This window comes from Rattus norvegicus, chromosome 5 (genome assembly GCF_021556685.1).
Source record: "Rattus norvegicus strain SHRSP/BbbUtx chromosome 5, alternate assembly SHRSP_T2T, whole genome shotgun sequence".
NCBI classification, from domain to species: domain Eukaryota; kingdom Metazoa; phylum Chordata; class Mammalia; order Rodentia; family Muridae; genus Rattus; species Rattus norvegicus.
The window spans coordinates 63156668-63181170 of record NC_141538.1 but is presented as its reverse complement, the minus strand read 5'-3'; the positions used below and the strand labels follow the sequence as shown (position 1 = coordinate 63181170).

Below are 24503 nucleotides of genomic sequence, written 5' to 3'. Positions count from 1 at the left end.
CTTGACCATAGTCAGAATAAAAGATCGTAAGACCCAGTCAGTGGTTAAAGGAGTATATGGCGCAGATCTGCTAGTGTCTAATGGTCCATTCTGGGTCAAACGACTAGGAAAAAAAATAGCAGTAGAAATTTGCCTGGATGACTAGACAGAGACACGTCTATTGTACCATATTCCCTTCCATTTCGCTGTTATCTGCCTCTCTATGTGTGCTAAGGATCGAATCCAGGACCTTGGGCATGCTAAGCAAGCACTCCTACCGAAGACAGCAGCATTCTCATCTCCTATTTCATATATTTTCATCCTTAAACTGTTTAAAATAAAAAAAAAAATACACACTGCTCTTTCAACTTAGGGAATGAACCAAACCGGAGTTCATATTGATGCAATCCTGGGCTTTTCTCCAGTGCATCCCCTAGTCACCTTAGAACTAATCAAGATGGGCATGGAGGCGAGGGAGGGGTCAGATTAGTGGAACGTTAAAAGCCCAGGTGAGGCAGATTGGAGCCGGGACTATTGGAGAGCACCAAGTCTAAAACTTCCGCCGGTGGAAAGTATTTGTTTATTTCTCCTACTGGCCACCCCCAGGTCCGCCCAGCTCTAGTGCGCAGTCTCAACAAGTTGTTTGCCGTCTCTATGGCAACCCGGTAGGCGGAGTCTGAAAATGGAGACCACCGACTCTACAGAGGGATCTTTGACACGGTAAGAGCCAAAGAGAACAAGGGAGGTCAACGGACTAACTTTGCAGCAGTTTTGACAACCTTGATGAATTCGGGGTTTTTGTTTTTTTTCAGATCTTTTGATATACAGCCCAGCTCTGAAGGACTAGAGTCCACTTCAGAACCCATTCCTTCTTCGGGTAGCAGTCCTAAGCCTACCGTACAGACCGGAGCTGCCCCATCATCTGCAGTATGTCGAGGAGTTCCTTCGCCGTATTGTGTGTTTACAGATCCCTCCTCTGACAGTCTTTATGAAGCAACCTGCCCCGCACCCCATCCGAGGGGCCATGGGAGGTTTGGCTTTCAGCCCCTCTATGTTTCTTATATTCCTCGGGATCCCTGTAATACCGCAGACCTCAGCTCAAACCCTGATCCTGCCACTTCTTATCCTTGCCATAGCTCTGTTCATAGCTCTGTCTCTGGCTCTGGCCCTTGTTTTGGTGTTAGCTCTGAGCCTAGCCAGGGCTCGGGTCCCACCTCTGGGCCTGTTCCTGTCTCTGGACCTAGTCTTGTCTCTGGACCTGCTTCTGTCTCTGGACCCGATTCTTCTTCCTCTGGAACTGCTCTTGCCCCTGGACCCGGTCTTCCTCCTAGACCTGAGCCTGCTGAGCCTGTACCTGGAACTAAGCTCAGGACCTACATTCCTCAAGGATTCAAATGCATCCCAATAGATCTGTTCCCTAATTGGGGTCAGAACATACACTGGAAGCCGCAACACACCTGGGAACCTGTACAAGTCAGGGAACCTGGAGTAAGAGGGCCACGTAAACGTCCAGAGGTTGAATATGAGAAAATTCTCTGCAAAGCACAGCCACGTGGCCAGTGTCTCCTCTACAACTGGCAGGAAGAGGTAGGAAGGTTTGGTCTGTTCTCTCTTCCTAGGGAAGCCAGTAGTTTGTGATGAGGGTCAGTGTGAGAAAGGGAACTCACAGTTACTTAACATGGGGTCCACAGAGAGCCACCAACCAGCTGGATCAAATCCCACCATTGCAAGACGGCTCAGAGAGTTATTTCTTCCGACACGGACACCAGGGTCTGCTGACCTTGCAACCTCAGTTGCCCATGCCTTCTAGCACCACCCAGAAAGACTCATACCAGCTCCCAAGACACACCTGTTATCCACTTCGAGGTGTGAAGCATGAGAAACGGGGGACCAGAAAGAGCCCAGGAGGCAGAAAAGGAGATAGGACTTTTCTGGTGGGAGCGTGGATTGTTTGGTGGCTATAAGGGCAAACCCCAAGATTCCCCTTCTTTCCTCAACTCATTTCTAGAGCTAGTACTTGACTAGATTCTCTTCTGTCCTCCCGCAGGGAAGCGTGAAGCCATGCTGGAGATACTCCTGCAACACCAGATCTGGTGAGAACCAGGGAAGGGGGAAGGGGAGGAGAGAAACTGGGAAAAGGGTCTTGACCTCTCCCATGGCTACATAGTAAAGAGGTGCAGAGAGAGCAGGAGCCTACAAGGAAACTCTCTGAGACCGAGTCGGTAACACACCATGACTACAGAGTGGAGCTGGTAGGAACAGGGCCTCCTGCCCCAACAAAGGTGAGAACCCAGCCTGCCCTGCTTGCATAGCTCGGCTCTGCCCAGGAGTGGGAAAGCAGCAAGCCCAGATGTTTAGAGAGCGCCAAGGGGCAGGAGTTACTCAGTATCTCTTCCCTCACAGCCTCATGATTACCGCCAGGAACAGCCTGAAACCTTCTGGATACAGCACGCAGCACAGCTACGGGTGTGTGGGGGTCACTAGGTACTGGGGTGCAGGAGAGGCTCTAATCTGGCTTGGGGAAGGGTGGCACCTTTCCTGATCCTGGCACTCCTCCAGGGTGTCAATAGCATCAGGACACTGGACACTCCATTCCGGAAGAACTACAGCTTCTCAACACCAGCATCCTTGTCGCTGGGGCAGCCTTTGCCTTACGAACTGGAGAACAGCCCCCACCAAATGGGGGTAATGTCTTCCCTTGCCTGTCAGGGAGGGCAGGGGGATAGAAGGAAGAGAACAACTCCATTCTAAGTATTGAGGTGGGAAGCAGACATGGGATTTGGAATCCATTTCTATTTATACTACAGACGTACTTTGGATGGAGTTGATTCTCTGTCCTTGATGTAGGTTTTACATAAAGCACTCTCATCCTGCAGCTGTTAATTCATTGATTCTGTGAGTAAGTGTGCCCACACTCAGTATTCTTCTCTTGGAATGGCCTGGACCCCAGACAATGACACCATGATTTGTTGTTGTTGTTTTATACTTGGACAAAATATTCTGGTCTAGATACAGGTATTTACAGAAGGCAGGAAGAGGACCAAGATAGGGAGGGGCAGGCATATGTACAAGGCTGAGCGGCAGAGGGCTTATATGACTTCCAGATAAGGCAGGGGGATTGTGTATATGCATATTTTCCATCTCATATGACGTCTGTTTCTGTCAAGTGGAGACACAGTGACCATTGCCCATCCAAGTACCAACAGCAAGAAATTGTCTGCTTGGGATTTACAGGAGTCCAGGAGGTCCTTTTCGCTCTCCTAAGAGCCAATAAGTTCGCATTTTTCCTTTTCCCTGGAGGCAGGGGAACGAACATAGTTGAGACCCTTCTGCGTCAGTGCTTTTATCTCCCTCTCATCCCCTACTTTCATCCTCCCATGATCCACTCCCCCATGGCCCGCCATCACCTTCATCTCCACATCCCCACGGAGTTCTAGCTGGAAGCATCCTAGCTCATCCAGGGCATCCTTGGTGGTCGAGGAGACATGGATCTTTAGAGCTAGGGTGATGTAGACCAGGAGCAGATGGGGGGAGGAAGAGTCAAAGCAAAGCCAAAAGAAGAATTGTCAGTACTGGAGAGTGCTTTACGCAGCCAGCCACCCTTCAGAAAGCCCCCAGTCCTCCCAGAGCACATAAGAATAAACATGTGCTCAAGAATGGGGCACTTCAGAACTATCCAATAGTGAAAGACGGAGGAACTCTGGAAAGTAAAGAGCAAGACAGATCCAGGTCAAGTTCAGAGTTAAAAGCTGTTAAAAGCTCACCTTGACCATTAGACTCCATTCGAGAAGCAGTGTTTACTGTGTCTCCAAAAAGACAGTACCGGGGCATCTTCAGGCCAACAACCCCAGCACAGACTGGCCCTATAAAAACAAACTGGTTGGGAGAGATCCAGAAAAGTAGACTGTAGGGCCAGGTGAGAATCAGCCTTACCAGTATGGACGCCTATGCGTAACCTTAGCTGGTCGTGGGGTCGATGGCGAATGCGGAAGGAAGAAACTGCATCTAGTAATGCTAGAGCCATTCGAGCAATTTCTGGTGCATGGCGCTGACCATTTCGGCCCGGAAGGCCAGATACCACCATGTAGGCATCCCCAATGGTTTCCACCTGATTTAAAGGGAAGATTAAAGGACTCAGTAGTTAGAACACTTGACTGCTCCTCAAGAGGACCTGAGTTCAATTCCCAGCACCCACGTAGAAGCTCCAACTTCCTGTAACTCAAGTTCTAGGGCATACGACACTCTCTTGTGGCCTCCAGGGGCAACTGTACACATGTGGCACATACTCAGATACACACACACACACACACATTCCAGAGAGGGAGGGAGACATAAAATAAATAGAAGGAAATAAAAACAATGGACGAGCTGGAGTAAAGCATTCATGGGAATTTCGTTAGAGACACATCAGGAAGGGTAGAATAAGCTTTAAGAGATCCTCATTTATGTTTGCATAGGGTCTCGTTGCATAGCCAAGGCTGATCTTGAACTCACGATCCATCTGTCCCAGCCCCCTGAGCACTGGGAATGACAGGCAGGTGATGAGTGTGGAAGTCAGCAGACAACCTGTGGGCGTTGATTCCAGGGACTGACCCTAAGTCACCAACCAGCCTTGGTGCCTTTACCCACCAAGCCATCTCCCCAGCCCACCAGTTGGCAATCAGCTGCTATTGCTGTAACAAGCAAAGCTCAGAGACATCCTGGTCCTGCCTGAGGCCGCACAGGCAGCTGTAAAATCAATATTCAAATGCAGCACATTCAGTCCCGAGGGCAAGGAAGCCAACTCAGCGACTTTAACGAAGATCTTTATAACATGCATTCATATATTACACACACACACACACACACACACACACACACACACACACACCATAGTCAGTCTGTGCCCGCATCCTCTGTGACTGTTCTGGAAGGAGAGACCAGTTGTCTATATCACTAATACCCCAGAGAGAGGGGGACTAAAGCATGTGACTGTGATCAGGGAAGCCTGGGAACCACGGGCGTTATACCAGTGTCCACGTTTGCTAGAATCACACCCACTAGAGAACACTAGGATGCTGGAGAAACATGGGGAGCGCTGACTATGGAGTGGATATGGCACGTGGGGCTCAGGAAACTGGGTTTCAAATGGGTCTTAGAAGGAGGCCGGCTCCAGCTCTCACCTTGTAGACATCAAAGTTGTCGATTATGGCATCAAAGCAGGTATAAAGGTCATTAAGAAGTGTCACCACCTAACAGGATGGGAAAGCAGAGGCTCTGAAATTTGTGCCCAAGTTCCTAATAATTCTCAAGACAAAAGACAAAAGAACTCTAGAGCAAACTAGTCCAGGGAGGCTCCCAGGACCCAGCACCACCCACACCTGCTCACAGCTCTCACCTGCATGGGGGTGCTCTCAGCTGACAGCGCTGTGAAGCCCACGATGTCACTGAAGTAGATAGTGACACTGTCAAAGGCCTCCGCCTGAACCGTCTCTCCCCGTTTTAACTGCTCTGCCACAGAGCTAGGAAGCAAGAGGGTACCCCTCAGCCCAGCTCCAGGAAAGAGTGGCAGGGAGAGGGCAGGGTGCATGGCTACTGCACTGCCAAGCTATAGAGTGAAAGTCGGCTTTGGTGGAAGAAAAGGAAAGTGGCCGAGAAGATGTCACCTAGCCTAGTGCACATTGGGATGCGAAAGTGGTAAGGTGTTGTAAGAGGATCCACATGGGACTAAGCAGTTCCAGTTGAAATAGTTTTGCATACACTTGCTCAGACAGAGGTGAGGAAGAACAGCGCCCCCAAGAAGGAGGGACTGGAAGCTGAAAGACAGCTCAGCCCATTAGGAGACAAAGCGAGAGCATTTAGCCTGTAGCCAGGAGGGCTTACTGTGGCATGAAGTCACATAGCAGGGTTCCCAGGGTTGCATGCACATTTTCAGAAGGTTGATAAGAAAACACAAGGCAATTTCTGGAGAAGGGGGACGAAGGTCTTACTGGGGTAGAATTTGGTACAGCAGAGCCTCAGCCTTGCGCTTCTCCTCTAGGTAGGCCTGTGTGCGCTCCTCCACCAGTTTTTCCAGGTTATTGGCATACTGTTCCATGCGAAGCAAGAGGTTGTCCAATATGCTGGTACCACCCTCCCTGCAGGGAGGCCAGGATATCACACCTGCTCCAAGGTCCTCAAGACTAACAGGGCTTCCTATCCAACCCACCCTTGGGGGCACACCAGCCTCATCCACTAAGAACGCTAAGGTTTCTGTCCCCGGGAGCCTCTGAGCCTCCGTCCCTCTCACTTGTTAAACCGGCGAATGAAGCCCTTGATTTGCCCAAAGTCTGGACGTTCTGTTGGGTCCTGGGCCCAGCACCTCTCCATCAGCAAAACTAACTCTTCGTTCAGTTGTGTCCGGTCAATGCTTGGCCGGAAATACGGCCTCTGACCATTTCGCACCTTCTGGACAATCTCTAAGGGCGACAGAAAGTTTGAATGAAGACTCAGGCTCCCCTAGCAGAAGGGACGGTGCATGGCAACCCACTCCCTCACCTTTGGGACTGAGGTCCAGGCCTTCCAAGTAGAAAGGACCACTGCGGAGCGCTATTTCCTGCAGAATGATGGCAAAGCTATAGACATCCGCCTTCTGCATGCCCGTGGTTGGCAGGGGGTTCCCACTAAGAAGTTCTGGAGCAGTCCACAGCTTCTCTGCAATGAGGGAATAGGCTGGCTAGGTTCCACCTTGGCTCTTCCTCATGTTACTGCTACTGCTCGACCTCCTACATCCTCCCCGGGAGGAAGTGACATAAAAGGTAGGTGGCAGGGGGAGGAGGTGTGGGGGAGGGGTTGGTGTTGGGGGAGGGGATGTGTTGGGGGAGGGGATAGTGTGGGGGAGGGGATGGTACGTGTGGGGTGGCACAGGGAGCAGTCTCACTGGCATAGAGGGCATGACTGTCATCTGGTTCAGCAGTTGATCGGAAGCTAGCCAGCCCGTAATCCGTTATTTTGAGCACAAATCGACTATCCACCACGCAGTTAGAGGACTTGAGGCTTCCATGAGATGAAATAATGCTGTTGTGGAGAAAGGCCATACCCTGCAGGATTCAGAGGAAGGGCCTGGATCATATCTGGCTTAGGCAACCCCAGCCCATGGCATGATCCGGCTCACTGCGTAAAGATACTCAGACCGCCAACCCCAAAGCATTAGAAATTAAAGGATCTTGATTGAGACCGTCGAAAACAAGCTGAGTTGGGATGATGCCTCTTGCGGTGCCTCTACTGGAGGAAGCAGGCAGAGTGGGAGAGCCATTCCTTAGCAATGTAAATAGCATAGAAGCATCAGGCTCCAGGGATAGGAGGAAATGCATGTGAGGGACAAAGAGAGCCACCAGTAACTTCCCTGAAAATGGCAGCTTGCTGAACAGTGGAGGGAGCAGCCAAACAACTATGGGACCTTAATCGGCTTCACACCCCTAGCTACCATTGATATCACAGATCAAGACATAGCTCGTCTCTAGATGCACCATAGAAAACCAGGCAGTTGTGACTCTGGTGTGTAGCTGCATGTAGGATGCAGGTCACAGTGGGAGCAGAATGGGTCTATTACAGGAATGCTAGACCACACAGTAGTGAAGAAGGCTACAGTAAGTCAGCAAAATTTGAAAAATTAGACAGAGGTGGACAACAACGGCCAAGCCAAGGACAGAAGCTCTTGTGTGGTGAGCAGAATCACAAGAGTAAATTAAGCTCTGGCCTTAAACAGTCCGAGGTATTCTTTGAGTACCTCAAGACGTTTAGGAAGGAATGCCTAAGCCAGTGACTCTACTGCAGCGGAAAGTGTAAAGCACCCCTGGAGCTCACGTTTACCCTCACACCTCCTGTGGAAATCTGCATTGGCTTTCCCTAATATTTCCCTCTCTCACTTGACGGCAAACTTTCATATGCATAAATTAATTCTAGAAAACTTTCTGAGAATTCGGCAGAAAATCAGAGCCAGCGTCAGGCACAGTCATGTGATCTCGTTAGACCATCGTCTTCTGAACACCGTCTAACCCACGCAAGATTCACCTGTGTCCTCCTCCCACCATCCGTGGGCCTCCGGGTCATTTAAAAAAGCTGACTATTGGAATAGAATAAAGATTTAGTGCAATTTTCCTTCCTTTCTCTTAGTTTAACGAAGTGTGTGTGTGTGTGTGTGTGTGTGTGTGTGTGTGTGTGTGTGTGTGTGTGTGTGTGTGAGATTTCAGTCTCTAACCAGGCATCCAGGCGTGGTGGTGCACACATTTGGGACATAGAGGTGGAAGAGTCAGAGTTCAAAGCAATTTCTGGCTACATAGTAAGTTTGAAGCCAGTCTAGGCAACATGAAACCCTGTCTCCAAAAGAAGTCAGAGCTACAAACATTGTCACACGCCATTAATCCCCTTACAGAGGAGCCAGAGGCAGGCACATCTCGAGTTCAAGGTCAGCCTGGTCTACGGAGACAGTTCCAGGTCAGCCAGGGCTACACAGAGAGACCCAGTCTCTAGAAACAATCGATTAAATTTAGAAATTATAGTCAAATAGACACCTCTCCTGCAGTTAGCTATAGGCACGGCGAATATTGGTTAAAGTGGAAAATAACTGGAGACAAATGCATGGAGACCTCACTTGACTTCTTCATTTGCTCGTTTTGAGACAGATATACTATGATGCTCAGGCTGTTCTCGAACACCCAATCCTCCTGTCTCTGTGAGTGCTGGGATTATACATGTGCACCAGCCACATCCAACTATAGGATGTCTTTTCACCGTTTGGTTTGGTTGTATTGCCTGTCTTCTTTTTCTGGATAGGATCTTGTTATGCAATACCTGAAACTCACTATGAAGCCTTGGCCAAGCTCAAAGAGCAGCCTCTCTGCCTCAACCTCCCATATGACGGCAGGCCCAGCTATATATAGCTAATATATTTAATATTTAAATATTAATATAATATTTAATGTTCCTCTTGAGGTAAAAAGACACTAGAGAAACATTTAAGATATCTGGGAGAGAAGGACGAGAACCTCGCAGGGTATAGGACCCCTGTGTCACTCAACCACAGGAAGAGAGAACTTGGAAAGAGCACGGCTGTTAGAGGTCCGGGAGAGAAACTACAGCAAAGACCAAACAACTGACGCGTTCTAAAGGATGGAGAAGACTCACCTTCACAAGGTCATTAATGAGCGAGTAGCGAAACATCCAGTCCAAATTGATGCTGTCATTTTCTAGAATATCCTGACAGTGACACGGAAGAGATCAGCATCTGTCCCCAGTCTCAACGGCTGCCCCTTGGCACAGGGTGACTTTGGGATCTCCCCTACCCCACCACAGTCTCCTACACCTGTCCCTCACTTGTAAGCTCCCCCGAGGACAATACTCGGTGACGATGCAGATGTTGGGAGGGTCTATGCAAGCTCCGATGAATCGAGTAAGATGGTTGAACTGAACATCTCTCATCTAGGAAAAAACAAAAAAACAAGAGAATTGACAGCTCTAAAATTTAAATGCAGAGCGCTTGCCTAGCAAGCGCAAGGCCTGGTTTGGTCCCCAGCTCCGGAAAAAAAGAAAAAAAGAAAAAAAATTTAAATGCAGAGGCCAGCATGGTAACGCACATCTTTAGTCCCAGCACTGGGGAAGCAGAAGCAGTCAGATCTCTGTGAGTTCGGGGCCAGCCTGGTCTACATAGTAAGTTCCAGGACAGCTGTTTCACAGAGAGAACCTGTCTCACAAAAAACCCTGTAACTACAGAAGCACCAATGTGAGCAACGATCTTCCTCTTACTCATGACTGCAACTGAGAATCAGTGGTAAATAAGCCCCGACCCTGTTAGGCAGGGGACCATGGTTCCCTCATTTCCTCTTCCTGTTTCCCCTCACCTTCCACTCAGCCCTAAGTACGTACGTGTTTGAGTTCAAACAGAACTTGCCGGGTCAGCTCAATGCGCTTCTTATTCACATGTTTGATGGCAACGACATTTCCCTAAGGTGGGGTGGAAATAGAAAAAGAAACTGAGCCTCGGGAGTATCCGAGAAATGCTGGAGAACTGAGAACACCCCGGAACTTAGCTGGGAACAGAGCGGGGACTATGAGGGTCAGAGGTTCAGGGGCAGAGGTGGCAGATGGGGATGAGACACAATGAAATGGTCGGGAACCAGAACAAGCAGATGACTCTTCACCTTGAAGTGACCGGTGTTGGCAAAGATCTGGTATTTCCCATGGGCTGTCATGAGCGAGCCGTAACTGGATCCCCGCTGGGGCCAAGGGCAACATGGAGGCGGAAGGATGAAAGGAACATTAGATGGTGGTGGTGGTGGTGCTCGGGTCTATCATTACAAGCCAATGTGCTGGGAAAGGTCCAGGGTGAGAGAGAACAGGGAACAGGAAGTCAGAGGAAGGTGCAGGGCCAAGGGCTCACCAGCGACAGCGTCAGGCGACTGCCTGCACCTTTGTGATATCGATCCGAGTTGCCGAACTGCAGTTCTTCCCAGCGAATGCGCCACAGCATGCTAGCCAGCTCCTTCTCCAGCATCAGTTTTCTGTAAGGACTGCGTACCTCAGGCGACTGCCAAACCCTGTCTTGCCACCCACCAAGCTGCAGGGAAGCTTCAACAGTTACAGGACTGGGACATGGACACTCAGTGTCAACGGCAAAGTCGTTTGGTTCCGTTTGGTTTGGTTTGGTTTGATTTGGTTTGGTTTGGTTTGGTTTGGAGACAGGGTACAGTTAGGCCTTGAACTAATAATGATCTCCCTGCTTCAGCCTTCCAAATGTTGGGATTATAGATGTGTACCACCACACGCAGCTCTCTCTCTCTCTCTCTCTCTCTCTCTCTCTCTCTCTCTCTCTCTCTCTCTCCCTTCTTTCCCTCCCCTCTCCTCTTTCTTCATTCCTCTCTTCTGGTCTAGGGGTTAAACCTATGGCCTGGAACATGCTAGGCAAGTACTCTTCCAGGGAGCTGCTCTGACCCCAGCCTACAGCTAAGTCAGGACATCCAGTCTGTGACGACACAGTGAAACATTTCTTTCCACAAATCAGGACGTGCACCCTCACCACACATAGAATTTTTTGGTGACTTGGTCTCAGATTTCCCAAGTGAAAATGCCTTGCACTTCAGTGGGAATGAGGTGAGGAAGGAGAAGGGGGGGGGGGGGAGACGACACACAACCAGTGCATAGAAATTCACCTTTGACCCTAACTCTACCCAAAATCAGTACTCCAGGGCTGAAACGAGCCTAAGTGGTCAGGGGCACCTGTTGCTCTTCCAGGAGACCTAAGTTCAATTTCAAGCACCCATCCTGGGGCAGCTCACAACCACCTGTAACTTAGGCTCCAGAAGAGCTGATGGGTTTCTTCTGGCCTCTATAGGCACCCATACATGTGTGTGGGTGGCATACATTTACACAGGAGAGATATAAATAGAAACAATTTTTTTAAAAATTCGAATTCAGAGCTAGGCACGGTAGAGGAGATTTTTAATCCCAGCACTTCAAAGACAGAGGTAGGCAAATCCCTGAGAATTTCAGGGGCAGCCTGGTCTCCACAGTGGTTTCCAGACAGGCCAGTTCTACAGTGAAACTTTATCTCAAACAAAATCCCAGTATTCAAGCAAGGCACCATGACGCACGTCCGTGAGTGTGGGGAAGTAGAATCTTGAGTGCATGGCCAGTCTAGGCTATTTAGCAAGACCTTATCTCAAAACAAACACAACGGCAACAAGAACAAAACAATTCATTTACCCAGGTTACAAACCAAAGCAAAATAAATCCCTAGGATGAAGGGCAACCAAATCCAAAGGCCAGAGAGAAAGCTGCTAGTCCCAGAATCCCACACCAGGTTGGGAGACTTGCCAGCCACACAACAGGGACACCTGCCTCAGCCAGAGGCCATGTAGCAAGAGGGACACACGGAGTAGGAAAACCCAGAACTCACCGGAAAATTAGGAAGCTGGAAACACCAAACATGATGAAAGTGATTCCCGTGCCCAGGGCCACAATTGCCAGAGTGGAAAGTGGAGCTGAGGGAGAAGGAGAGAGAGACAGAGAGACCCTGAGAAAGACTGGAGGGGGCCCAAGGGCAAAGAGACAGGTGCAGGAGGTACAGAGCTTTCCTGAGGGACAGAGAAGAGAGCGGCAGACACAGATAATACACAGCCAGGAGTGGGAATGGGTGTCAGTGAGGAAGGGGCAGAGCGCGGGGGCGGGGTAAGAGGGGGGACTGCTCCCAGTCCCTGCACACACCCACTTTTATCACAGGATGGGTCGTCCAAGTCAAAGGCACAGGGGGGGTTGTCCAAAGGTGGGGCCCCCTTCACCCAGGGAATTGGCCGGCCTGTCCACCAAATCTGCTTCTCAGCTCCTGAGTAATGGGCTGCAGGCTGTGAGGAAGCAGAGCGCTGGGCCCACAGGCCTGCCCCAGCCTTCTCCCTGACACCCCACCGTCCGGAAGGCCCAGCCCAGGAAGCAAGCTCCTGTCCCCCAGAGCCGATGATTCTGTCCCCACTGGATCTTAGGGCCAATCCCTCCTCCCTGTCCTCTCCCCCGTCACCTGAAAGTCGCCAGACTCCAAGTCTCCCATGGCCCACAGGACGAAATCAGTCTCTCTGTCATTGTTCTTGTCCATAACAACCAGTCCAGTTACACCTAAGATAAAAGAGGGTGCCCCTCACTTTTGAGATCTAACCCTGGCCCACTCTCTCCTCCTGTCCTACCATCTCGTTGTCTCAGAGTCTCTCCCCACACTGGTTCTTCGTAAGTGTCCACCCTCACTGACTCTCCCTGCAGCACCCTGGAGTATTTCTTCTGCCCACCGCACTCCTAAGCCTGCTGTCAGTCCCCAGGCCTCCACTCCCTGCCCTTCATTACCATGGTATCTTCGTCCCTGCATCTTCTCCACAATTCGAAGTCCATCTTCCCGGGTGCCCCCTTCCTGTATTGTCTCATTCAGGACTTGGGCATAGAGCAGGATTCCATCATAGAAGCAGCCCGCAATGAGGTTCATCTGAGGACAGCAACTTCAGCAGCGCTCTCCAAATGCCCCCTTCCCGTTCTCTCTTCTACTCCTGCCCTGTCCCAGTGCCTCCCCACTTTCTCAGCTTACCGCCCTCCTCCCACCCCTACCATGCCCTCCCCATCCACCCGGACCCAGGGTTGGTCCAAGGGAGTCCCACGGTTGGAAGGGTAAAATCCTGGATGGAAATGACAGCCTGAAATGGGGCTTGCTCCATGATCAAGGACTCCAGGAGAAATCCCTTCCTCACAGCCTGTTGTGACTCTCAGAGATCTACTCACCAGGGATGGGGCCAGCTCCACGCCGAAGTCTTCCCGGGCTCTGATCAGCAGGCGGTTCTGGAACTCCTGATACTCGGGATTCGGGGGCTCTCGGTACGTGATCACCAGGACAGTCTGCACCACAGTACACGGGGAAGAGATCGCATAGGAGAACTGGCTAAAACCACACGCGGGTAACGCATGCACGAGGGAGGGGTTCTGGAGCGCGCCAAACTCTGGGGTGCGTATGAAAATGAGTAGTGGCGCCCCTCTATGAAAGACAGGTAGGGCTGGCTCTGGAAACGTGTCCGTAGGATGAAACCAACTCCATCTACAAACTCAGTCCATCGACCTCCCTGCCTCCCTTCCAGCATCAGGCCTCCTGCCAGGCTGTCACTCTCATGGGCACTCCTCTGCCCCACACTTTCAAGGTACCCACCACTATCAAGAACAACCACCACTCTGTGGCCAGGCGTTGGTGACACACGCCCTTGATGCCAGCACTCAGGCGGCAGAGGTGGGCAGATCTGGTGAGTTCCATCCCAGCCAGGGCTACAGTTCCGTCCCAGCAGCATTAAATGCTGATGGTGTCATCCACTAAAAGTTGGCTTTTCCCACAGCGGGTCACCGGTTCAGAGTGACTCTCTCAGTGAATTAGATTTCAAACCCTGAGAGAAATGCTTTGAGAAGGTGATTCCATCTCTGAGAAACATGAATTTAACTTACTGTGCACACAGGAAACATCCACTGTAGACAGCATGCTCACCGAGAGGCACGTGTGTCATGTGAGCCACGTGCCCACACACACTGCACAGACACACAAATGATGGTTTCGGCCACGCATGCACTTGACTGACACGAATCACCACATCCCTGTCCCTCATTAAACTGCCTGACTAGCTCCTTTGAGTCTCATATACCCCCTTCCGTAGCTGTAAGGGGTATCCAACCTGGGACCACGCAGCTAAATGAGACTGCTCTGACAGGAAACTGGACTTGCAACTCAGTGTAAGAGATCAATTCAATATCCTTTGTGACATACGACTCTGTGTAAATCAATAGATCAAAATCCGCCATTTCAAGCTGGGTATGCTGGCTCACATCTGTTATCTCAGAACTCAAGAGGCTGAGGCAGAAGTTAGGCTATAAGAACAAGGCCAGCGGGTTGGGGATTTAGCTCAGTGGTAGAGCGCTTGCCTAGGAAGCGCAAGGCCCTGGGTTCGGTCCCCAGCTTGGGGGGGGGGGGAAGAACCAAAAAAAAAAAAAAGAACAAGGCCAGCCTTGTCTACACAGTGAGTTCCAGACCAATCACTGCTCCATAGCAAGACCCCCATCTCAAAATCTGGCCATTTCTACCAGCTTTGCTTCTTCTCAGCACAGAAAGCACATGTGGACCACACAGACATACTCAATATATCACCTGTGATCTATCAATTTGTTCCAGGAAAGAAATCATAAAATCCATTTCTAGCATGCAGTCGTCATATTAGACCGGAGTTTTCTTACTATGGGACTGGCATGCTTGATGGTACCCTTTTAATATTCACACCCAGGCAAGAGAAAGGAAAGGAGAAAAAGAGAAGGGAAGCCCTAGGGGGAGGGAAGACAGGAAGTGCCCCTGGGGTCAGGCTAAAAGGGTTCCTTCACTAACACCTGTTCCAATAGAGATGTATGGTAGTGTTGACAAGTGACATGGTCAAGCCAAGAGTCGAAAAAACATCAGAGTAGCACAATTTGTACTTCAACAAAGACTGATAGTCCGCTTTAACATTTCTAGACACCCTAACTCTGCAGGTTGAAGATTCACCCCTAAGCTGGCAGGAATCACTTTTTTTGCCATGGGTTCCAGAATTCTGGAGGCTGAGGCAGAGAGATTGAGAGTTCAAGGCCAATTTGGGTTACACAGCAGGCCCTATCTTAAAAACAAAAATTTTCATAATCTCTGAATCCCTTTTGTGTGTGTTTGTGGTGTGGTGTGTGTGTGTGTGTGTGTGTGTGTGTGTGTGTGTGTGTGTGTGTGGTCTGTGGTGTGGTGTGTGTGTTTGTACACACCCTCAGGCATTGGAAGTTCCTGGGGCTGGAGTGATGGGAGGTTGTGAGCCACCTGATGTGGGTGCTGGGATTTGAACTTGGGTCCTCAGCAAGAGCAGTAAGTGCCCTTAACTGCGGAGACATCTCTCTGGTCCTTGTTTTGGTGTCTCTCCTTGTTTTGCTGTTGGCCTAAAGTTCCCAATCCTCCTGCTTCAAGCCCTAAGTGCTGGGATCACAAGCTAGCCGTGCACAAGTCTTTTCCCCTCTTAAAACTTATTGAGAACTGCAAAGAAATTTTATATCTACCAATAGTTACCAAATTAGAAGTTAAAATTAAAACAGAGCCTGAAAAATTATGAAAAAGCAAGAATGCACAAGCGTGTTTTCCATGGCTGTCAGAGAGGTGACATCACCCCGCGTGGTGTGGCCTCTAGAAAAATCCAACTGTGCAATCATAGGAGAGCATCGGTGAAGGCCAGTGACATCTTGACATTATTTTTAAACAGCTTTCACTTCACAGTCCCCTAAAGGGATTTCTGGGGGCCCCCAGGATCCCAAGGCTGTGCTTAAAAAATGGCTATTCCAGTATGTTTTGCTGTGGTTACTAACTAGCTACGAAGAAGAAGAAGAAGAAGAAGAAGAAGAAGAAGAAGAAGAAGAAGAAGAAGAAGAAGAAGAAGAAGAAGAAGAAGAAGAAGAAGAAGAAGAAGAAGAAGAAGAAGAAGAAGAAGAAAGAAAGAAAGAAAGAAAACCAACCCTAAAACAAAAACAACCCGGGCACTTACTCGGGGACTAAAAAGGTAACGGTAGCTATGGAGTCCCAGTTCATAGTGGCCCCAAGTGGAAATCAAACAAGGGACGCTGCCAAAACAGAGGAGTTCAATAGGAGGAAGCCAGGAGTGTGCCACCCACCTTGAGACCTGCTCTGAGCACAGCAGAAGGTGATGCCAGCCATGGCCCCAAGAAACCATGACTGGTCTCCAGGAACGAGCCTGCCTTCCATGGCCCATTCTACTATCTGTTTTGTTGCTGTCTCTTCTGAGATAAGATTTTACCTGGTAGCCCAGGCTGGCCTCAAATTCTCAGCAACCTTCCTGCCTTAGTCTCCCAAATGCTGAGATTACAGATAAGTGCCCCAAACACACGTACACACACACACACACACACACACACACACACACACACACACACACCACACACACACACTACACACATACACCACACATAACACACACACACACCACACACATACACCACACATAACACCACACACACACACCACACACATACACCACACATAACACACACACACCACAGCACACACACACACACACCACACACACACACACACACACACACACACACACACAGAGCACACACAGCTCCTTTCCTCCCTTCTTGTGGGAGTGTTTCTTGTGGGAGTGTTTCCCACTGTGCGCACGAGTGGCTCAGGATTTCTAACCTGCATTCTCAGTTGCTCAGTGCAAACCTGAAACCTCTCAGCCTGGTTGCTTGCGTTCTCACATCCACTTTATTGACTTCTCTTACCCGTCCGTCCTAGTTGATCATCTTGGTTTATGGTGCCTGGAAGGTCGGCTCTCTAAAACAATTCCTAGATCTAGCCCCTCCCCCTACACGTACATTTTAATCTGACTCAAAACACATGCATTGAACATCTACCACGCGCTAGATACAAGGAGTGCAAAGGTGAATGCAATCTGTGCCGGGCCGTGACAACGGAACAAGAAAGTAGAAACCTATCAATACACGTAACTTCAGCTCTTTCCCTCCCCTCCGCAGCTGGTACCCAGAGCCCGCTGGCACCTTTAACTTGATGTTCCAGCCCCTTACGAAGGTTCTGGGTATCTACGGCCTCCTTGCCTTGGGTTGGCCTGGTTGAGACCTAAGGGGACCAGCAAGCATCTCTGGAGGAAGGGCTTGCTGCTCCTTTGTTCTGGCCAGTGCTGACTACTGACCTCCATGCTGCCTTCCCCTCTGGCAATGAAAGAGAGAAGCTTTTCCCAAGATGCCTCACTCCCACCCACCCCAAGCCTCATCTCTCTCCAGCTTATCCCCCACTGCCTGTTTCTTGTAAGTTGTAACAACAAAATCTTCTTTTTTCCTGTCCGAATGAGGCCTACAGTGAGGGGAGGAACCGAGAATGAACTGATTGATAGAGCTGTCAGCTGACCAGATCGTTCTCTTCCCTGGTCTAAGTGTTGGGGTCTCTTGCTTGCTGGTAATTCTCACACAAGGAAGATCGTTTTTTCTTCTGCTTAAAGATGACAACCATATATGTAGCATAGTGAGGCAGGGGCACCTGTCTGGCAGGCACAAGGCCCTAGGTTGAATTCCTGAACATAGAGAAAAAAAACAAAACAGAAATTCCTACCCAGAGGGCTATGGAGCCCTGTGACCCAGGAAAGGTACCGACGTGCCTTGCCTGAACCAGCTAAGGTTCAGCCCCCTTTCCTTCCCATGCCACTCAACTGTTTTTCTTTTTCTGGAAATCCTTATCACCACTGAGTAAGCTTCTCTCTGGTCTGTCTCGCCTACGAACTGTAAACTCCAAAAAAGACGGAGTGCATTTCTAGTGGGCTGTGTACATATCAGTACCAAGAAAGGTTATGAGACCATAACAGGTATTCAGTAAATACTAACAATTAGTTGGCCTCTGAGGGACTCAAATATGAACTCAACAGTGTGCTCTCTAACAAGCAGAGTTAAGCACCAGAATGAGAGATGCAGCTCAGATTTCGGAATCTTACAGAACATAGAATCATTATATAGACACAGGTAAGCTGGTTGTTTCAGGAAAAGGTTACAACGTAAACAAAACCTGTCCCGTCACTGCCCCGTGCTCAAGAATGACGGTCACAGACTAATAGGCAGGCATGCAAACAGATACGTCATTCACAGTCAGACACGGTCACCATTCACAACCTAATATATAATCACAGCCGCATAAAACTTACTCACTGGAGAAGAATGGCCACCCAGGTCCAGGCCATGTATACTCTCCTTAGAACCAAAGAATCTCTGAGTGGGAAGAATCTTACCTCATCCCGTAAGCCACCTCAAATACTTTTTGAGGGCCGTGGATAAATAAATAGGAAACATTTACATACACAAGTCAGTGAAGACCGGTGAGGAAACCAGATGGAGATTCAGAGGTCTGATCTCAAGAGGGAGGTTTAAAATGAGGGAAGAAAAGAAAATGCACACAAAATAATCGAAAAGTGTACACTGAAGGATCAAAAAGTGCACACTGAAGGATCAAAAGGTGCACACTGAAGGATCAAAAAGTGCACACTGAAGGATCAAAAAGTGCACACTGAAGGATCAAAAAGGGAACACTGAAGGATCAAAAGGTGCACAGTAAAGGATCAAAAGATGCACACTGAAGGATCAAAAATTGCACACAAAAGGACCAAAAAATACACATTGAAGGATCAAAAAGTGACACAGACAAGAGGGTAGGGGGCCTGGGCTACAAGGAGTAAGTGTGCTGAACTTCTCTGCATGGGAACATCAAGAAATACTCCTGAAGTTACAGGCAGAGAGCTAACTCCCAAGGTCTTAAGAGGGGATTTTCTTCTTCTGGGAGCAGGTCTCTGAAAGCTTGGGTACAGACGGGAAGTGCACGGTAGCACTGACTTTCTTCTCCAAGGCCTTTCATATATTAATTCCCTTCCATTCTTCCTAACATCATCTTAGCTCAAGCCCTATGACCTCACCCTTTGCTGAACTACAAGCTGATCTCCTCTTCTAACGCAGACTGAATTATGATATACATGTCTTATCATACAAAAAAAAAAAAGTCAAGGACACTAAGCTCTAAACTCAAATCCCAGCCCTTAACACTTAATCCCAGTTCTCTTAATCTGAGTGTATCTTTGTCACTTTGTTTCCCAGATGTGCTTTAGGTGAACCCTTCTTAAAGCCCATGTCTACAATGCCAGTATTTGTTCAAGGCCAGTCTGAGACGCTGACTCAAAAATACTTAAACAAAAAACAAAAAACAAGCTTTCTTACCAGGTCACTCATGTAAACCATCTGTCCCCTGCACAGGATTCTGGATCCCTGTCCTATCTGTGAATGTGGCATGCACCATGACAATGACAACAGACTCATTTCATTTACAAAAGCCCAGATCCACCATCCCTCCAGAACCACTGTCTCTTGGGACCTGCTCATGAACAAACTGGTCTCCTTTCCTCGAGCACTGTACTATAATCTCACCTCGCCTCTCTGACGAGGATGGCAGCCCTTTCCAGGACAAGACTTAGGTCTTTCCCTTCCTGCCTTCTAGCTCACTGCTGACCCTTAGAGAAGCACCCTAAAATCTCTGTTGGTGGCCAAAGTCAGTCTTGGCAAGCACACCAAGTAACAGTCACAAATCTTGGGAAGGAAGCATGAGACCAGACACAGAAAGTTTTGACCATTTCACTTCCATAGCACACCACGTTTGGGGGTAGGGAGTGGTTTCAGGGGGGTCAGAAACAGACCCTCCAAACACTAGGTCTTCCCATCTCTAGCTTGGGTTCCAAAGATACCTGAAAGGCCTCTCTGAGGGCCTGAGCTTGTTCCTGGGTTCGATTGTCCTGCCATGGCCGGCCTGTCGCACGTGTGGGGCCTGCTCGTAGACTCTCCCCAAAGACATCAAGGTAAAAGAAGACATAGTCCCCATTGGTCAGGTTCTCCCTCTGGGCCTGAAGCAGGATCTCATGAAGCATCTCCAGCGGGCCGCAGATATACACAACTGGGAGTGCACAGGACAGACAGAAGGGCACCCTAAGACAGCATCCAGCCTACCCCCCACCCCAGTCATCCTATTACAAGAGAGTGCTCTACCCATCAACCACCCAACAGATGTTCCCATCATCCCCCACTTACAGCTCATGTTGTAAGTGCCATTGGGCCAGATAGACCATCTGGTCCAAGTCAGAGCCTGACTCCAGACCCCAGAGATAAGAGTGATGTCTCAAGCCCCCTCCCCCAGAGCTGTGTTTGGTATACTTCCCAGCCCCCCTGGCCCCCTCCTGCCTACCTTTCCCTAGACTCACAAGCACTTGTGCTCGCAATTTTTGTATGAGCTTTACCTGCTCTCCACCACCAAACCTGAACTCATAGAGTCATCCCTCTGTTACCAAGAGACCTTGTGTTCCAATCTAAGGGGTCTCCGCTCACAGACAGGTGCACATTTCAGAGCAGACATCACCCATATCCCCTACTCAAACCCCAGTCCCTGTCTCAGCCTTGCCTACCTCTGATTTGGACGCTAAGACTTCCTCCTAACCTAGGCTCTCTCCCAGGAGCTCTGTTCTCATTAAGTTCCTCCATCCCAATCATTACATAGAGCTTTCCCATTCCTATCTCCGTCTACTTTCTGTGCTGCACTCCAGGGACATAGTGGCCCACCTCCCCTGTTCCGGGCCACACTTACTGCGCCCGTTGGCTCTGATGAAGTGGGTGGCTTGCTCAGGGCCACCTGGCTCTCGGGTATACACCTGGTGTTGCACACTGAGGTTGCTGCCCTGCAGGGCCTCAAACACCCCCTCGATGGTGAAGTAGTGGGGCCGGTCATCTGTGCGAGCATCCAGATACAGCAAAGCAGCCCGAGCAGTCCAATTGAAGTGCCCGTGTAATGTCACTACGAACTCACCCAGCTTGGGCGCAGAGGGGCCAGTGCGAACCAGGGTACGATAATGCTCATTCTTAGCTGCAAAGCCAGAGGCCACTGCACCCGCAGTCAGGAGGGGAAGGTGCCAGTGCGAGGCAAAGCGAGCCACAGAGGCAGCAGGGTACACACAACCAGGGCCCAACAGAAGGTCGGGGTCATGGTACAGCTTGAGATCCACAGCGCGCAGTGGTGCCAGGTACTCAGAGCAGGCGCCGTCTAGTTCGGAGCTGACAAACCGCAGGTCCACGGGCAGTGCCCGGCCCAGCGCCTCCACAGCCAGTGCCACAGCAGGACCCACCCGTGGCCAGGCCCAGGCATAGCTCAGGTTGTGTTCTGGCAGCACCACCGCCAGCGTCAGGTTCCGTGCCCCCGGAGGACGCACCCCACCTGCCAGGGCTGCCACCACCAGTAGCAGGGATGGCAGTGCCATGGGGATAGAGCAGCTGACCCACGGTCCCCCGAACCAGGGGCTGCTCTGGCCTACTGGGCAGGCACAAGCGCCACCCAGCCTGGAGTCTGGGGAAGAGGGCCAGGAAGAGAAGTGGGGACAAGCTTAGTCGGCCTGGATACGGAAAGTGCTGGGGACCACGAAAGAAGAGGATGGGGGGAAGCCTGGGACGGGAAGGAGTGGGCTACCAGCCTACAGCAAGGTCCAAGGACTAAGGATAGGGTGGCAGAGGGAGGAAGGGACCAAGGGGGCCTGCGACGGGGATGAGGACAGTGAGAGGTGAAGTAGCCTGACAATCCCAAGCCAAGAAGGGGGGGATATGAGCCTGGGATGGGGTAGGGACTTGGGGGAGGCTGGTACAAAGAAACGGCCTGGGGACACCTCACAGCTGACCCGGCCTGGAGGGCAAAGAGCTGCGAAAAGCCAAAGCCCCGGGCTGAGGTGGGAGGGCGCCCGGCGCGGAAGGACTGGGACATGGGCAGGCAGGGAGCGAAGCGAGGCCTGGGCCAGAGGGGAGGGAAAGGCAGGGGTGACTCTCCCAGTGACGGCTTCTCCTGAAGCTCCTGCCTGGGCTAACGGGCCGGGGCGCTGGTCCTATCCGGAGCTGCGGCAGCCCCGCCCGTGTACCCCGCTCCTCTCGGCTCCGCTTCTCCCGGGCCCCGCGGCCCGCGCTGCCCGGCGCTGCCTCCCGCCCCCCGCCTGGGCCCCCGCGCGCGCCGCTCGTCCAGGTCAGGTCGCCTCGGCCCGGCGCGTCTCCGCTCGCTGCGCCCGCGGCGGCGGCCGAGTGTGACTTCCCCGGCAGGCCGCCCGACCCCGCCCCTCCCCCTCCCCTCCTCTCCCTTCCCCGCCCGGCCCCACCCTCCGGCTGCTGCTGCCTCCCCCCACCCCTGCCCGGCGCCCAGAAACCTTCCAGTCCCCGAACCACCCGGTGAGCGCCCCAGGGGCTCAGCACCCGGGCCTCTAGGCCAGCGAGGTTCCTGGGCGTCCCCACCCTGAAGGGCCTTCCTCTGCTTCCCCTAAGCCCCTTGTCCACAGGACCGCTTCCATCTCACTCATGCCTGGGACCCCCTAGGCCTGTCTTCTCCCGGGACACCCCACTTTTCTTAGGATCCATTCACTCGATCAGATTTTCGCAGATGCTCCGGTCTCCAGGAAACTGTCCGAAACCCACAAACACTGGGTATCCATTTATGTATTCCTGGGTAGGGAAAACTCTACCCATCTCCTCAATGCCAGGGACCTTTTTCCTCAGTCAGGAGGAAACCAGGACCCTCATGGCACCAAAGGACTCCATTCTTCTGGACTCTACGAAGTCCATGAGTCCCCCCTCTTCCCGGGACTCAACTCTCCACTCTGTTTCAGTCTCCATGGCCTGGAGACATGTCTATTGGATCTACCAACCATCTGTTCCAAGGCCTTGTCCTTTTGTCTTCCTGAGCCACACTTGGTAGAAGCTTAAGGACTGACTAAACCCAAGAGGCTTCGGCAATCAAAGCCTATTGTACCCCACCTAGGGTTCCACCTCATTCCTAAAATTCCAGGCTAGAAAGTTCATCCAGGTACCCCACATCTGGAGGGCTGACCCCATCTGGAGGAACAGCTTGTGAGAGATGACATCATTGCAAAGGGGACAGCTATGGCACCTTGGGGAGTTCTCAAATTGTCATAAAGAACTCGCACATAAACACACTGTCCTCCGTGCAGACAGCCAGTCTCTCCCCCCCCATCCCCGCCCCCCGGCCCCCCTTAAAGCCACTTCTCCAGAAATCACAGCACCAAGAAGCTAAAAGCTCCCCAGCAGAGAGGGAGTGCTCGGACGCTGAGGACGGACACTCTTTCTCTGAGATGAAGGCGACACCTAGTGGCTTGAGGAGAAATTAAGGACCGTGTCATTTTATTCAAAGGCATGAGCTCTGGCTGCTATAGGCAGAAACATGAATGAAGCTAAGTGTTTCAGCCCTTACCTTAGAGGGGCGTACAGCTGAAAAACCCGGTCCACGGAGTGAACGCGAGTCCATAAGAAAGCCCCAGTGACTGATGGCCCTACTGGATGCTCAATGCAAATAGAAGATTATGGGCAGCCCCTTCTTTTAACACCCAGGGAAGTGGGCTCTTGCTCCAGGCTGTCAACCCTGCTGGTGAAAAGAAATTCTGCTCTATGTGGGCAAGAAAAGGAATAGCACTCACAGGGGGATGGACAATACGAAAAACACACAACTCTCAGGCCAATCATCTTGGGAATGATCATGAATTTGAGTAGTCCGGGCTACATAGAGTTCAGAGATAGCCTGAGCTAAATAGCAAATGTCTCAAAGAAAATGGCTCCTAACTCTCGCATATATAATTTTACTTCATTTATTTTATTATTTATGTATATATTCTTATATACTTACTTATTTGTCTAGAAACAGGATCTCGATGCAGTTCATGCTGCTCTCCAACTCCCAGTGCTCCTTGCCTCGGTCTCCTGAATGGGGTGGCAGGCATGAACCACACAATGCCGTTCTCTAACTCCAGACCGGTCAACTGAATCCCTATTCTCGTAAGAAAAGCAGGTCAAAATGACATAACTTTGACAACTCACAGAATGCCAAAGGTACAATCATTCCAGTCCTCCTATTCAGAAATAATCAAAAACAGTCTCCAAGAGAGAGGTCACAAGGCTGCCCTCTCCAACCCTCTCATCCCAAATGGCTTTTCAGTAGTGGGACAGAAACTGGAACCCGGGTTCCCTGATTACTAAGGTGGGGCTCTCTGCAGATATTCTGCTGATTCATGAACTCACAGTGTCTTGGCCACGAAGGCCCAGACAAGTCTTTCAGGGATGCCTGCAGATCCCCGTGAGAAACAGGCATCACAGTTACCCAGAAAGTACAACTATGTCATTGGTCTCAGTATTCAGGACTAGACAATATCTTAAGGATTAAACATGCCAAGCATCGGGCTGGAGAGGTGGCTCGGTGGTTAAGGGCACTGACTGCTCTTCCAGAGGTCCTGAGTTCAAATCCCAGCTACCATATGGTGGCTCACAACCATCTATAATGGGATCTGATGCCCTCTTCTGGTTTGTCTGAAGACAGCGACAGTGTACTTATATATAATAAATAAATCTTA

The 24503-nt window shown here is 50.6% G+C and overlaps 2 protein-coding genes across 6 annotated transcripts; one reads left to right on the top strand and one right to left on the bottom strand.

Annotated features, from left to right (window-relative positions):
- The first annotated feature begins 306 nt into the window (after positions 1 to 306).
- Spag8 (sperm associated antigen 8) lies at positions 307 to 2862 on the top strand. Of its 2 annotated transcripts, NM_001173555.1 has the most exon segments (7): positions 641 to 699; positions 792 to 1566; positions 1671 to 1845; positions 2027 to 2072; positions 2147 to 2261; positions 2383 to 2445; positions 2539 to 2854. In NM_001173555.1, coding segments are annotated over 7 exon segments (1404 nt in total). In that variant the 5' UTR covers positions 641 to 661; the 3' UTR covers positions 2731 to 2854.
- An 82-nt stretch (positions 2863 to 2944) lies between these two features.
- On the bottom strand, positions 2945 to 22177 carry Npr2 (natriuretic peptide receptor 2). Of its 4 annotated transcripts, none has more exons than XM_087660083.1 (22): positions 20705 to 21050; positions 19815 to 20020; positions 13249 to 13362; positions 12823 to 12958; positions 12506 to 12600; positions 12199 to 12335; positions 11891 to 11975; positions 10376 to 10496; positions 10137 to 10211; positions 9862 to 9939; positions 9313 to 9417; positions 9124 to 9195; positions 6878 to 7037; positions 6496 to 6651; positions 6248 to 6416; positions 5949 to 6095; positions 5357 to 5480; positions 5142 to 5210; positions 3913 to 4087; positions 3744 to 3842; positions 3387 to 3478; positions 2945 to 3273 (listed from the first exon to the last, which is right to left on the bottom strand). In XM_087660083.1, exons 7-22 carry the CDS (start codon positions 11920 to 11922, stop codon positions 3208 to 3210), a joined length of 1740 nt encoding a protein of 579 aa, XP_087516209.1. In that variant the 5' UTR covers positions 11923 to 11975; positions 12199 to 12335; positions 12506 to 12600; positions 12823 to 12958; positions 13249 to 13362; positions 19815 to 20020; positions 20705 to 21050; the 3' UTR covers positions 2945 to 3207. The 4 variants fall into 4 exon arrangements, with proteins under 4 accessions (XP_087516209.1, XP_087516208.1, XP_087516210.1 ...); NM_053838.1 differs by having other exon boundaries at positions 2955 to 3273; positions 12203 to 12335; positions 20705 to 21443; XM_087660082.1 differs by lacking the exon at positions 10137 to 10211 and having other exon boundaries at positions 12203 to 12335; positions 20705 to 22177.
- Positions 22178 to 24503: the final 2326 nt, after the last annotated feature.

What these genes read in the sequence shown, in the direction of transcription:
- Npr2 (NM_053838.1), bottom strand. Translation starts at nt 21,371, where the DNA reads ATGGCACTGCCATCCCTGCTACTGGTGGTGGCAGCCCTGGCAGGTGGG. An exon ending in CCCTCAGAGAGGCCTTTCAG is followed by an intron (nt 13,363 to 19,814) that starts GTATCTTTGGAA and finishes ACTGTGGTGCAG; the next exon opens with ACTGTCCTGGTGATCACGTA. An exon ending in TGGAGTCTGGCGACTTTCAG is followed by an intron (nt 12,336 to 12,505) that starts GTGACGGGGGAG and finishes GCTTCCTCACAG; the next exon opens with CCTGCAGCCCATTACTCAGG.